The sequence below is a fragment of the Phasianus colchicus genome, chromosome 10, assembly GCF_987193195.1.
Source record: "Phasianus colchicus chromosome 10, bPhaCol1.hap1.1, whole genome shotgun sequence".
NCBI classification, from domain to species: domain Eukaryota; kingdom Metazoa; phylum Chordata; class Aves; order Galliformes; family Phasianidae; genus Phasianus; species Phasianus colchicus.
Window position 1 is genome coordinate 21,379,892 of NC_143445.1, and position 15,312 is coordinate 21,395,203.

Here is a 15,312-nt window from a genome sequence, read left to right on the forward strand (position 1 = left end):
ACAGTTCCTTCCCCTTTGTAGAAACATTTCTTAAGTTTCTTGTACCCCATGTAAACAGCGTTAATTAACACGGCTTGCGTTTTTCATTTCCAGCGGGGCTGTGCCGCTGACGGGCCGGCTGTGCCCTCCGCGCCCTCCTCGTGTCCGCAGCGCGGCCGGGGCAGCTGCCGGGGGCGGCGGGGAGAGACGGCAGGCGGCGGCCGGAGCGCCGTGTGGGGCTGGAGGGCTGGAGGTGGAGAAAGGAGGGAGAAATGGAGGGGAGGCGAGGGAGAGAGTGAGGGGAAGGAGGAGAGCAGTGAGAAACGGAAAGGAAAGGAAAGGAAAGGAAAGGAAAGGAAAGGAAAGGAAAGGAAAGGAAAGGAAAGGAAAGGAAAGGAAAGGAAAGGAAAGGAAAGGAAAGGAAAGGAAAGGAAAGGAAAGGAGAAGAGAGAAAAGAAAAGAAAAGAAAAGAAAAGAAAAGAAAAGAAAAGAAAAGAAAAGAAAAGAAAAGAAAAGAAAAGAAAAGAAAAGAAAAGAAAAGAAAAGAAAAGAAAAAGAGGGAAAGAAAGAAAGAGAAATGGGAAGGAAGGAAGGAAGGAAGGAAGGAAGGAAGGAAGGAAGGAAGGAAGGAAGGAAGGAAGGAAGGAAGGAAGGAAGGAAGGAAGGAAGGAAGGAAGGAAGGAAGGAGATTAAAAAAGAGAAGATAAAAAGAAATGGAAGGGAGAAAGAGGGAAAGGGGGAATGAGGGAAAGAAAGAGAGAAAGAGAGAGGGAAAGAAGAAAGAAAGAAAGAAAGAAAGAAAGAAAGAAAGAAAGAAAGAAAGAAAGAAAGAAAGAAAGAAAGAAAGAAAGAAAGAAAGAAAGAAAGAAAGAAAGAAAGAAAAAGAAAGAAGGAAGGAAGGAAGGAAAGAAAGGAGGAAGAAAGGAAAGAAAGGAGGAAGAAAGGAAAGAAAGGAGGAAGAAAGGAAAGAAAGGAGGAAGAAAGGAGGAAGAATGGGAGAATGGAAGAAAGAAAAGGGGGGAAAGGAAAGAAGGAAAAAAGAAAGAAAGGGAAGAGGGGGGAAAGGAGGGAAAGAAAAGGAGGAGAGGAGGAGAGAAGGAAAGAAAAGTGGGGGAGGGGGCTGGGGGGGTGGAAGGAAAGGGAAAGGATGAAAGAGTGAAAGCCAGACGCCCGCTCTGCATCCTGAAAAGGGTTAACGCAGCGCCTCGTGAAAATGTGCCCGGCATGTAATGGGATTGTCTCGGCCGGCCCCCGCACCTCCCGTCCTGCAGCCCGCCGCTCAGAAGCCATCCGGGGACAGCGCCGGGTGCCCGGGGCGGTGCGGAGCGGAGCGGTGCGGAGCGGGGCCCGGCTGCTCCAGCGCTGACGCGGGGCGGCGGCCGCAGTGCAGGCGCGGGTAGGGGTGGGTGATGGCGAAGTAATGGCAAATAAACGGCCTCGCTACGAGGGCCGGGAGCCTGGACGTGGCAAACGTCTCCCTACTCGAAAACAAATTCCCGGACCGAGTCTTAAACAGGCAAATAAACTCGCCGGCTCTGTTTTTCAATCAAGGCTTTTAAGTACTGGACTGAAGCAAATTACAGGCGCAGGAAAACCTGCTGAAACTTAGGAAAGTGTTATTTTACTATCTCAGATGGTTAGAGGGATCTGGATCTACCTTGGCTGCACTAAATTGCCTGTAAAAAAGCGGTGATAAAGTGTAAAAGTAACAAGTGCCTCCCTCTCGCCGTGTGTTCCCCTAATCTGATCACCTTCTGTCTCTTTACGAGGCTACTGGGTGGCGGGGGCCGAGCCGGGCCGGCTGCGGGGCTGCGGCTGCGGGGGTTATTCGGGGATACGGAAAGTCGGCGCAGGGGAAAAGCAGCGGCTCGGGGGCTGCGCGGCGGCCCCTCACGACACGGGCAGGTGCAGAGCTCGGCCGGACCCGCATTCAGTGCCCCGCAGCCACGCAGCCCCGCAGCCAGCCGCCCGCCCTCCGCAAACGCTCATCTTTCCCCTTATTTTTAAAGCTGGAGTTTGGAAATATTCACTTCTCATTCCTTCTTTCCGGTTTTGGTTTTTCTGATTGGTTTTTTTTTAGTATTATTTTCGAGTCAGAGGGAGCTCAAAAATGGTTTGTTTTTTTTAGTCATTTTACATTGAGGGCGAGAAAACGCACACCTTGAATTGCGAGGGAAACGCTTTGGTGAGCAACAGCGGCGGGCACGGCGCCTGGGCGAGTTTTATTTCACGCTCAGAAAAAACAGAAGTGAAATGACGAGGAGCGCTCTGGCCCCCGATCTCTGCGATTTGCCACCGAAGAGGGTTCGGGCTGCAGAAACTTTTCTATTCCCGGCCCCGAAAGAACGAAGCGAGAAGCTGAAAACTTCCCCAGCTGAAGCCCAGGGGTCGCCGCCAGCCCAGCTCGCCGTGAAACCGAGACGCAATTCGGCAGAAAACGGAGTTTTTCGGAACGCAAAATAAAATCTATATATATAGTCTCAGCTTTTTAGCCACGATTCCCTTTTCGGAGCGAGCTGCGAGCGAATGATTATTAACGCAACGCATGTGGTTTGGGGAAAGCGCTGCTGGGGCAGCGGGAGCCGAGGCGCAGTGCGGAGTTGGAGCTGTGCGGGAGAGCAGCGCTGCGGCCGGGGGGCGGCGGGCGGGGGGGGTGGAGGGGGGCGCGGGGCCGCCGGAGCCGAGCGGGGCGGACAGCCCGGGTTCAACGCGTGTTTGTTTCCTAATCGAGTGCGCTGCGCCGCACGCTTGAAAATCGCCACATCGAACGCAGGTCGCTGCTGTTATTGTTACGGTTCGCGGGGAAGCCGAGGAGGATCCGGAGAGATCTTTCGCTTCCACGCTTGTCTTTTTTTTTTTTCCTTCACAAATAAAGAATAAATAAGCAGCTGTTTTTTTTATTGTTGTGGGTTTTTTTTGTTTTTTTTTTTTTTTGCGTCACACAACTTATGCAACATTTCATCTGACTTTTTTTTTTTTTTTTTTTTTGTCTTTTCGCCTGCCTGTTGTTTTGCCATCGCCATGGCTATCAACTGCAACTTGCCCAGATGTGTCAGAGGAAATAAAGACATCAGCTGCTTTTAAAATAGGACGCGAAAGGTGGTGAAGGTTTTTTTGTTTTTGTTTTTGTTTTGTCGAGTCTCTCTTTTAAAAGAAAAGGCTGTATTTAAAGAAAGATCCCTATCAGAAAGGAGAAACGGACGGGGCGAGCGTACGGCGACTCATAGAACCGCTCGGCATTCGCGCGTGGCCGGCCGGGTCCTCGGGAGCGGCCGAAGCAGAGGAGCGCCGGGCTGGCGCAGAGTCCCGCCGTTCCGCTCCGCTCCGCTCTCCGCGCAGACCCGCGCAGGCTGCAGCCGCCCGCTGCGCGCCGCGCAAAACCCGCGCATCCCCACGCGTGCGGCGCTCCCACGCTCCGCTCGCTTTGCTTTGTCCCGCGCCGCGCGGATATCGCGTGGGTGAATATTGCGATTCTAGAGGGGGACGCAAGCGGGGGTCGCGCCCGCTACCAGTGCCCGGGGCTCGCCGAGCTACGGCCGCCCCTCGGTGCGCGCACACGCAAATACAAACACGCACACAAACTCACACGCACGCACGCACACACCTCCCCACCCCGCCGACCCACCCCCCCGCGGCCCCCGGCCCTACGGACGGCCGACAGCGCCCACTATAGGGCTCGGATCCCCTCGCAACCCCCTCTCTCTCGGATCCCCCCCCTCCAGCCCCCGGCAGCGGCAGCAACTTCCAGCGCTCGCCACTGAACTTTTCCTCAACTCCTTCCCCACCTCCCGCCGGGCTCCCGCAGCCCCCACGCCGGCTCCGGCCCCGGCCCCGGCTCCGACCGCCGCAGCCCCCCGGCCTCCGCCGCCTCCCCCGGGCCGGACCGGGATGCTGCAGGTTGCGGGGAGCTCCGCGCCGCACCAGACACGTCTATGCAACATGGCAGAGAGCGAGGGGGAAAAGCCAAGAGAAAGGGGGATTGCACCTACTTGCGGCCAGCTTCCTCGCCCTGCCTTTGGATCGCATGCCTCCAGTCCCGCGGCTGATGCCGGCGTGGGGGGCGGGGGGGGCTTTTTTTTTTTTCCTCCCGGAGCTTTTCCTCCTTTTTCGCTCCCCCTCTCCCTCTCTCCTCTCCCTCTCCCGCACACACACTCTCCCTTTCTCTCAATCCCGGCTCGCTATCTCTCCAGCATTGTCAGTTTGGACACCTTCGCACATGCGCACGGGCGGCTCCCCCCCGCTCTTCTACATTTCAGCGCCGCCAAAAAAAAGTTTGCAGCGATCCATCACCGCCGGAGGGGACCCTGACAGCCGGCACCGGGGCCGGACCGGGCCGGGACGACGCGTGCAGCCGCTGCCGGGTGCGGGACGGAGGCCGTGGGGCTGCCGCTTTGTGCCCACGCAGGGACGGAGGGGGAGATCCGCGCTCGGCCGGGCAGGGCCGGAGTGGAAGGAATGACACTTTCTTTCTGGCTTTTTATTCCCCTTTCTTTCTTCTGTTTTTGTTGGTTTTTTTTTTTTTTCTTTTTCTTTTTTTTTTTTCTTTTCTTTTTAAACTTTACGACATATTCACCCCGCTCTGGCGATTTTGTAACATTTCAATAGTTTGTTCTCATCCGGCCGCAATTATCGTGGATCTCTGGGTATATATAGGCAGAGAGATACTGGATTATGTTTAACTATGTATGCATCTCATCACATCGTACACTTGCCCGGCGCACACACGTTCCCCACCTCGAACTCCACTCAGTTGGTCAGAAAAAGCGATTTTAGACCAGCAACGCCGACCGCTCTCATGCGTTTTAATTACAGGCTTTGCCAATCAAAGAGGGAGCGCTCTGAAACTGGGAACTCCTTTAGGGGATAGCGATGTCCGAGGTATGAATCAATCCAAACTACGTATAGATTTTCCTCTGGTACAACCTCCTTGCATTAAACAGTTTTGTTCAATACCTTCCATGCGCTATTTATGTTCCCATTAATATCTGTTGCAAATCCTGCCAGACACCATAAAAGAAAATTACAATCTTTCAGACTCGGTGCTGCGCCAGTACATACACGCCACTCAACTTTTTGTTTTAACAAAATCCTCACCATCGCCCCTTCCCCCACCGCCCGCCGCCCGCAGCCCCCCGCCCCCCACCCGCGATCCCCCCACGCGTGGCTTTAGGGCCGCGCTGCTCCGCGCCGCTCCCCCAGAGCGGCTCAGGGACCTCAGCGCTCCCCGGGGAGCCGCGCTCGATGCCGTCGTTGTTTTTAATTGGCGATTTGGGTTTGCTATGATGATTATCGCTATCGTTCTTGTAGGGAGGTGCCGCCGAGCTGGGTGCAGCCCGTGCCCCTCTCCCCGCGGGGTGCCGGCCGGGAGCCGCCGCTGCGCTCCGTGGGGAGCACGGGTCGGACTGCGGGGCTGCGCTCTGGACGGGGCGTTTTCCGACCCTAAATCCTGTCCGCGAGCAGCGGGGCCGAATGAGCGTGACCCTAAAACATCCCCCGGCCAGACCCGAACCTCCGGGAGACGCGAAAACCCTCGGCGATTTTGGACAATTCCTCCTTCCCTTTCCCACTCTCAGGGGGGTCCCTCCGAAGCCGCCCCTCCGGCCCCGCGGGCGGCACGCACGGCGGACACTCGTGGGCTCCCAGCTGCGGCTTTCCCGGGCCGCGCAGCCCTGACCCCGCCGCCCGTCACCGCCACCTGCCCGCCGTCCCAGCGGCCCCGGGAGCCCGGCAGGTGCCTCGCTGCCCCCGGCCGCCCCCCGCCCCCCGCCCCCTCCCCGGCCGCTCTCGGTGCCGCCCGCCTCAGGCTCGCCGCGCTCGGCCCCCTTCCCCGAAGATCCCGGAGAATCCCCAGGGAAATCCGTTTCGTTCCCTCGGTTGCCTCCCGTGCGGGGATGTGAGCAGCACTCGTCTGCCACCGGCAAACAGAAATCTTTGCTTTTGGAGGGAGGGATAAAATGATTTCTAATAAACGCCGGGACACCCATAGCGCCCACTCGCACACGGGGTTCGGTGCATTCCCCTAATAGGAAATTTTCTCTTCCTTACACTCTAATTGAACGAGCCCCGCAGCCCGCCTGGAGAAAAGTTGGAATTCTTCATCGAGGTATTTGTTGTGCCATTGTCTTTGTGCAGTGAACTTTACATCGCGTTATTCAATCTCAATCTATATTCTCCTAGCTACCAGTAAGATTAATTTAATCATTGTAATGCAATTATTAATACTGTTTACCCAACGCTTGATTTCAGGTTCGCTGTTAAGAAATTAAGCTTCTTGCTGGGTGACCGAAAAGCTACGCAGGGATTTCCAGCCCACGTTGAAATGAAACAGTCCCCTTTATTTAGTCTCAGAACTCCGGCTTTCAGCCGTGGGCTCAATTAGCCAAAATGGAAACAATTTTCATTCATTGCAATAACTCACTGTTCTGCTGATCACTTTCAAAATATACACTTTATTATTATACGCTGACCTCAGTGCCACGAAGTGGCACGGCTAGAAAGAGGCAGAGGGATCTCTCCAGCCCCCTTGGGCTGTAATTATTAGAAATTAATTGGGTTCAGGACCCTGGGTAGCATGGGTAAATTAATAGCTTGTCTGGTTGTTTAAATCCGAATCCTCAGCCCCGGGAGAGCCGGGGGCTCCCAGCGCCGCTCCCCTCCGCAGCATTGTTTTCGGGGAGCTCTTGAGGGGTTAAAATCAAAAATAAAGATCCTGTATACTTGGAGCTGTCGTGCGGGAGTAAAAGTGAAAAGGGAGCCTTAGGCAAAAGGAAATTACTGCAAGCCCGCGTGACCTTTCCGAGAGGTAATCAATCAAGTGATCAACAGGGATATTTATCATTGCTAGATGGGGCTACTTTACAACTGCGCGGAGGGGGGGGCACACACGCACACACACAAAAGTTTGGATAAACCCGAGAAGTCTGAAGACAAACACGGCGGCTTTAATCGCTGGGAAGACTGCACGCTTTCTTTTCAGAATGGAAAGGAAGGGAGAAAACCGCTCTGAAGTTTCCCAGTGGAAAATGCCTCCCGTCCTGAGGTGGTCACATGGAAGCTGTCCGCTCTGCTCTGCGGTCCTGGGAACGGCTGGGAGCGACAGATGCGATTGAAAAAAAAAAAAAAAAAAAGAAAGAAAGAAAGAAAGAAGAAAAAAGAAAGCTCCAAATACAAGGGAAAATAATAGGCAGAGATGGAAGGCTTTGATAGCAGCGCTCGGTGTTTGTTTTCATGTAATGTGTTTTTATTTGCTGGCTCCAAAGTCGGCGGCTGCAGAGCGCGGTCCTGGCCGCCTCTCGTCCCCGAAACGGTTAACTCCAAAAAGCAAACAAAACCAAACAAAACCCCCATGCCCTCTGTTATATGAAATCAGCGATCTGGTTCAATTAAACTCGCTCTCCGTAGCATAAAGCATCCACCGCAGTACAGGCAATGAAAACCAACAATAAAAGCACATGCATTTTCTGCGCGGTTTCCTTCTCCCTTGTAAAATACGCCGTCGTGTAAGCACCAGACGTTTAATTTTGCTTCCTATAACTTACCGGATTCCTTAACAAACCTACTTACGACCGCTTTCCTCCCCCCCAACCCCTCTCCTCCTATCCCGCGCTGCGCACACAGCAGCCTCCCTCCGCGCTCACTGCACCGAACGGCGGCGTTGCGCGGAGCCCCGAGCCGTCTGCGGGGAGCGCTGGGCAAAGCGGCGGCCGGCGCTGCGCTGCGCTGCCCGTTGCGCGAGGCCTCCCGCCCGCCTCCGCGCTGCGCGACACCCCGCGGTCTGCGGCGCCCCCCTGCGGCCGTGCTGCGGAACTGCAGGGCGCGGGGGTAGGAGGGGAGGGGTGGGGGGGCCGGAGCCCAGCGCCGTGCACGTGAATGCAGCTCTGCGGCTTGCGCTGAATTTTCAGTAGAGCTGGAGTTATCCTGCCCTGCCGAAAGTGACACTGGAAAAGGCTTCATCTAAAGCAGACGCAAGCTTGACCAAACCAAGGACTCTGTCTCTAGGGAACACGCAGGGAGGTTTAAATCCCAAAAGTGCTACAGGATGCTCCAGAGAGGCACAGACAGCCCCTCTCGTGGGGAACTGGCTCAGCAATGTCCTACAAGAAGGCGGTGGCAGGGCAAGGCCAGCCCCAAACGTATAGCAGGGCTCCCGCATCACAGCCTTAACGTTTATTTCTCAGTTCACTACAGGCACAACCAATGCCCTCAAGCCAAGCTCCTATCAAAGACTTAAAGCTCTTTTTTGTTAGGTCAAAAAAGTCCTATATTCACATCCTCAAGGGATTATCCTTAGTCTGTCCTGCTCTTTAAGTAGCGGCAGTGGAGATGTAGGAGGAAAAACTAAAGAGGAGGAGGGGAAAATAATTACAGGCCACTAGAGAAAAACAAACATGTTCTGAATGTAGACAAAACATTGAACAGTGGGGAATTAATAGCATGACAAATCAAAAGGGAAAAATGCCAGCCAAGATCAGCCGAAAGTGAACATCCTATTAAAAGCAGAAATAGAACTAATCAAAATTGCAGAACAACACAGAAAGGAATTCAAAAAGCAATCTGAAATAAAAATGAAAGGATGAAGTAAACTACCCCAGCACTGGGCAATGGTTAAAGCTGACGCATACAGGTTAAAAGAAAAGAAGCTTCACTGTGCTGGAGAAGGTTTGATGCCACAGCTGTGATTGATACCAAGAGGGCCAGGCTGGCTCCCGCTATGCAAAATGCCTGGGCAAGATGAGAAAAACCCTGCAGAAGGATGGGGGGTTCTCTGGATCCCCCACCCCAGCAGCCTCCCAGTGATCTGCAGAAGGAAGGAGCTGGGGGAGCTGGGAGCTGGAACTGGAGCCCCCCCAGGTGGTGCCCACAAGGAAACGGTGTAACAAGCACCAAGTTGCTGCAACAGGGCAGTGCTGCTCTGCTGGGAGGTTTCCTTCTGCTGGAACTGCGTTGGGAGCAGGCTGCTCAGTGCCAGGGAGGCTGGGGAAGCTTTTGGTTATCACACTGTTGGAGTGAGATAACATGACTAAATATAAGGGCACAACTGGAATGGAATGACAGCAGAAAAGCCTCTGGTTGGTAATGCTGAAAGAAATGAAATTTCAGAAGTCAGAAATAAAATCAGCTCTTTGTATCAGTGAGAGCAGGATCTGACCAAGTATTGTCAGCAAGAATGTGGGACTTCTCTTTGTTGGTCCTTTATCTGCTTTCATTTGTAGCAGCACAGCCAGCAAAGAGGGCTTCCTTCTGCTTTTCTTTAAGGGAACTGCAAAGACAGGTTAACACATCAGCCTTTATAATATCCACAAGCCCATTTTTCCCTTTAAAGCACAAAGAACACGTCTGTATTTCACTCCCATTTCATTCCAGTACAAAAGCACGGGGTTGGAATTAATGAGTAAAGTATTTGTGTGACGTTTTACATCGTATTGGCATTTATATAGTTCTTTTCACAGGCTTCGTGTCAAAACCCTTTACAGGGCAATAAATCATACACCTTTCCTGATGAAATTGTATGTAGGCAATTGGGCACCTATCCTGCCCTCAGCAAGGTCCCACGTGCGAGGCACGGGCAGTGTGATGAAACCTGCAGAAGTGAGGCTGAACAAATGGATGGAGGTCAGACTTTCCCCCCCTCAATATCCTGCAACATGTTAAAAAGTCTTCAGAGCCCACTTGAACAGCCACAGGAAAGACCTAACCTTAACATGACAAAGCTGCTATTACAGTCTGGATTACTCAACATGCAAATTGAATTGTGGGGCTTGCACTTAACCCCAGGATTTTTGCCTCTGAATTTAAGCAAGATGTCTGTTTCCATTGAAAATAAGGATGTTTAAAACGAGTTTGTTTCTGAAAGCCATGTTCTCTTCCAAGACTGAACGCAAGTACCAAGTGCCAAATGTTGAGTCCTATGCTTTCTGTTAGCATTCCTAAATATTTCTTTTAATATGAAAGGCAGGAAGGGACAATGCACCTCTGGGCTGCTGTCATTTACAGCTGGACTTGCAGTTTTTTGGATAACAAAGAATAATGAAGTTCTGACAGCAGCACTCCTGATTAGACTGACTTGCACGTGTTTATTTGCATTGCTCCTGTGTTTCTAAAGCCACTTTTAGGTAAGGAAGAAAAATGGAAAGTCATTTAAAAAACTGGGGGGAAAGATGTCAGAGATTAGTAAGAACAAGCCATAGGTCTGCTCAGTCCTGCCCAGTGCTTCATCCCATTATCAGCTTGTTTGGACCCCCAGGGATGGAAGGAAGCTTTGCAGTGCTCCTCCTGGCAGTGCAGCTGGGTGCAGAAGGCAATGGCGGGGACACTGATGGAAGTTAGCAGCAGCTCAAAGCAGCTCTAAAACCACATTTCCACCTTCCCTATTTGCAAAGTATTAAAAGTGATAACATTCTGCACGTACTGGCTGAGAGTGAAAATGCATTAGAAAGAAACTTACTTATTTATCAGCCGGAAGAACTGTAGGAATAATTTCTAAGCACGGCATTGAAGAATTAAAAACCAAAACCAAACCTGTTCTCTACCAGACATTTAGATTGAGTAATTTAAAATTCAAGTGTTTCAGAAGTAAAACAAAGGTGAACAGGTGGTAAAAGCACATCGGGAGCCCTGTTTGGAGGCCCCCAGCACCCCGTGGGAGCTGTGCAGCAGCCCAAGCACTGCCTGCAGCTCACACTGCCCTCCCCAAGCTCTGGGTACAGCACCAGAGGCTCCGAGCTCCCAGAGCTCCAATTCCCTCTGCTGCCGTGCCCCAATGGTAACATCGTTTGAAGAATGATCTGTAAATAATACACGCGTGTAGACTTCATTCAGATGGATGACAAAGATAATCAAATTGGTCTTTTCAGTGGGAAATACTACCAGCAGCAATAGCTGAAGTTGAATTTTGGGAGTAAGTAAAGCATTAAAGCCCGTGAAGTCTTTTCTTACTGGCAGTAATACATTCAAAGATTAAATCAGACTAAATGTTTGCTACAACAAACGGATTTATGTGAGCAGTCAGTGTTTATTATGCTTTTGGTCAGATTTATTCTAAAGGTCTCATTTTCCTACCTCCAAATTCTTTACCAGGTTTGTTTAAACCAGAAGCCTTTTATTTTCACTTTAAAAATCATTATTTCTTCCGAAAACTTCTCGCAGGTTATTGAAATGAGTGCTAAGAAAAAGTAAACAGGCTAAAATGAATGAGTATCTAATCTAACCCATCTGCCTATTGCTGAGGCACCCATTGCTGCTGTATGGAGGCACTGAATCTCTGATAGCGTGTGATCTTTGATCCTAAATTGGACCTTCAATAGCATTTTTTAATTAAACATTTCATTTGATGCCTGCTGTAGCTTATTTGCAAATAACATCACAACAGAACAAAAGTTAAGAGAACGGGTAAGGGAAAATGATGCTTAGATGTGGTCTGTTCATTGCCACAGAACACAGCATCCAATCCTCCAGTCCCTGCTGAATAAAGACTATCAAAGTCTGAGGAAAATTTGTTCAGAATAAATAAATAAACAAAACTTTCATTCTATTAAAATTAAACATGAAATTAAGATTTCTGTCAGAGGCAAATTTGAGATTCACAAATAATCCAGAAGATGCCTGATTTCTTGGCTTGCTTTGCTCTCCAGCACACAGCAAATATTCTGCTCTGTTGCAGCCCTTCATTCTGAGTTTAAGGCTGAGATAAACCACATTCTTTCTTTGTTCTCTTTGAAAAATGGTTTTTAATCTTTTTTTTTTTTTTCCTTAACATTCATTACTATGAGAGCATAAATGCACTGAAAAACGTGGTGAGTCTATATCCAAACTTGATTTAATAGCTAGCTCTCAGTGGCACTAAGGAGGAAGACAAGGTCAGAGCAGTTCCTTCAGGTTGTTGAGGTTTGCATCAAGAGGCACATTGGGCAATAGATGACAGCAATACAGGGCACATGCAGACTGCACCTGCAGTGGGTTCCACTCTCTCCACCCCCAATGGGAATCGCTCAGACTGCTAATAAGGAATCCCAAAAGACTGGGTATCAACACTTCAGACACAGTTAAACCCAACACATTTTCACGTTCCATTCTCCTGTAGCATTTCACTACCAAGTAGCATTTTTCAAAATGCCATTGGAAATTTTCTAAAATATTCCCATTTGCTGCTCTATGTTGTTTCTTCCATTTGCACTCCATAACGTCAGCACTCTCCGTTCAGCCATTTCTTCCCCAGCACCTTCCCAGCAGGAGATGCTTCACCTGCACAGAGATCTGCAGGATTCCATCCAGCCTGAGCTCAGCTACCACCACCATTTCCCCAGTGACACTGGAGGAGCAACCTTGTGGTAGAAGTGCCTGTGAGAAGGCAGGGTGCAGGCATCTCGCACCTCTTTGATGTGTGCTCTTCATTTCAGCCTTCAGCTTTTCCTACAGCAACCAAGAAGCCCATGGAGCTGAAGAGCCAAGGCAGCCTGTGGCTTCCTTGGGCAGGTGTGCTCCATTTGTATTTCCTGCTTGAGAGAGAGCAGGCAGTCTGCAGCATCTGGCTGCGGAATGAGTGATAAAACCCAAAAGAAGAGGCAGGAGAGCAAAGATCTCCTCTTTTCTCCTTCCTCACACTCCCTGCAGTGCCTGCGCTCAAGCCTTTTGGTTTCTATGTTTCAGGGAAGTCCTTAAGTCTCTTCCACAGCAGCCTTTAAGGATGAGAGCTCATTCATCAAGAGCCAAATCTCAAATGCAAAGTTCATGACAGAGTGCTGAGGTACAAAGAATAAAATATTTTTTCCCATCCTAGAAATCATTTCAACATGTCAGAAGTTTTCCCGGCTGCATGAAGATGAACTCAGATGTAAGTTCTGTTTGTTGGCTCTTTTTGTTTGCTTGTTTTGTCTCTCCAAAAGGACAGGTCACTGTGACCAGAGTTAGAGCTCTCTGGATGCATGAACACTTTGGGGTTAAGTTCTGTTCTGAGGCACACACAGTCAGAGCACACTCCCTCTCAATTCTAGCCTGAAAACAATCTTTTTATTACAGAAGTTTCACTGAAACTGGCATGTTCCCACCAAATGTTTCAGTGGTGAGAAATAAAGAGTTCCCGAGTGAAAAGCACTGCCAAAAAATTCTCAATCATTTCTAGCCAGTGAGTGAACAAATGTATTATTTTACCATCAGCAGAGAGGGATCTCTGTCCCATGGTGCCATAAGCTCATGCCCCAACTCACCCCGAGAAACTTGCTTGTGCACCCACCCAGCTGGGAGCCTTAAATCACCAATACTCATCTTCAAATGCATTTCACATTGTATGTGCTCACATGAAAGCAGTAAGTGTGGTTACAGGGCACAGAAAACTACTGTGACATCCTAACTGCCCTGTTACAGCAATTCCTGCCTCCTTTCTTTCATACCTACATACACACACACACACACACACACACACACGTACGTATATGCACTCATTTATGATGAGTGAAGAGATTTTGCAACTAAATCTCTGATAAATATTCACACTTCAAACCTATATATGCTTTCTAAAGGAGAGGTGGGACCCAGGGGAGGGCATAAAGATCCTTGATATCCTTCTCCAGAAACAGTTTATACAGAAGTACGTATGCTTCTACCTTTAATAGCAAATAGTTTCCTTACAGAAGCAAGGGGTGAAAGATTAAAATTAATCAGGCAACTGTCCTTAATTGTGGTTTATTTGGTTTAAAAATAAAAAAACTAAAAACAATGTCTGTTTAAACCATTTCATAGTAACTCCCCGGTATGTTGCAACTCGAGGTCTTTCTGGAGGAGGAATCCTGAAAAGGAGCTGGTTAATTTAGCACAACTGCAGCAATGGATCTGATGAGAGATTTGGTGAATATGAAAGCAAAGGGTAACGTGAGCCCTCAGATCAGCTGAGCTTGTTTCGAACCAGAGCAAGTAGATATTTTGGGGAAGGGTATTCTTTTCTTGATCAAATTTAGAGGGGTGGCTGTTTGAGCAGTCGGGGTGCCGAGCCAGCAGTGCCTAGGACCACCACTGCCTTCTATCCATTGGGAATGCTGCTGCAGGGAAGGATTTCACACTGATATCCCTATGCTAAGCTGACATACACTACCCTTCATTAGAGTCGATCCACAGAACTAGCAGTGCTTTGCAGCCAGAATGCAGGAACCAACCCGTGCCATCTCCAGCTTTTTCCAAATGCTTTTTTCTCTCACAAACACAGCGCAGCACCTGCCACGATCCCATCAAAGCAGTTCCTCCAGGAAAGGATCAACCCCTGCACACAGGCAGACCTCCTCCCTCGGCTGCTCCTGAAGACATGCCAGCTGAGAAAAGAAGTCCTGCTTTCTCATTGAAGAGGAGCTGGTGTGCTCAAAACAAAATAAAACAAAACAAAAAAAAAAAATCAAGCACTTCAAGAATTAAGATAGAATTAATTCAAAATAATACCTCAGCAGTCTGAGAAGCTGCAGCATTGTATACATACACCCTCCGTATGTTTCACTGTTTGCACCGTGTTATTCTCTGGCTTTCTCCCAACTTTATTCGCTCACCCTAAAGATCAATTTGTGCACCAAAATAAAGTATGATCTTATCTTCGCACTGCACAGAACAGCAGAGCACAGTTTCTCACGGGAGGCGGGGGTTAAGGCACAGCACTGGGTGTCGGAGAAGTGCTGTTCTATTCTTGGCTCTACCACTCACTTGCTGTGGGAGCTTGTAGAGCAAGATATAGAGCAGGAATGGAGACCGTAGCCAATAAATTCCTCCCCTGAAACTTTTCCTCTTTCATTATGCATGAGAGTGAGTCTTTCCAGCATTCGTGCATACGTCTGAATGCTGGGGAAATGCAACTCAACCAACATACAGAACCAACAGAGAAAGAGAATGAGTGGAAAACATCAATTAGAAAGTTTCTGAGGAAGCCTGGAACAGGACATCTACCCACGCAGTGAGAACAGAGGAGCAAGCTCTGTGCTGGCACAAGGACTGGCCTGCTGTGCCACTGCTGCTCCAGGCAAGTTTTCTGGGACAGCAAACAGTACAGACTCAGGATGAGTCCTTCATCCCAAGAGGTTTTGTTTTGTTTATTAAACAAACAAACAAACAAACAAACAAACAGGAACCTATGCTTCAATTTTTAAACATACAAAATTTAAATAGTAAGAACACTATTTAGAGCAACTTGTATTCAAAACCCCAGTTCAGACTCTATCCAGACCTGGAATACCAGACAAAGTGCCTGAACCAAGAATGACAACTCAGCTGACTCCTAGTGGAGGCAGCATCTCCATGTGCTCCAACAGAACCTCACCAGACAGCAATTCCTGTTAGCAGCTGGGCTGTAGTGCACAGCACTGC

General features: G+C 49.6%; 1 protein-coding gene across 4 annotated transcripts in view; it reads right to left on the reverse strand.

Moving 5' to 3' along the window:
* Positions 1-15,312, reverse strand: part of MECOM (MDS1 and EVI1 complex locus) — a 323,615-nt gene that overhangs the window by 299,876 nt on the left and 8,427 nt on the right. The window contains exon 1 of one of the 4 annotated variants that reach the window (XM_090147665.1): positions 3,969-4,198. The exons of the other annotated variants lie outside the window; for them this stretch is intronic. Coding sequence (XP_090003791.1) covers positions 3,969-4,005 — 37 coding nt within the window. The 5' untranslated portion in view covers positions 4,006-4,198. Of the gene's footprint in view, positions 1-3,968; positions 4,199-15,312 lie in introns of those variants that run through there. 4 annotated transcript variants of the gene reach the window in all.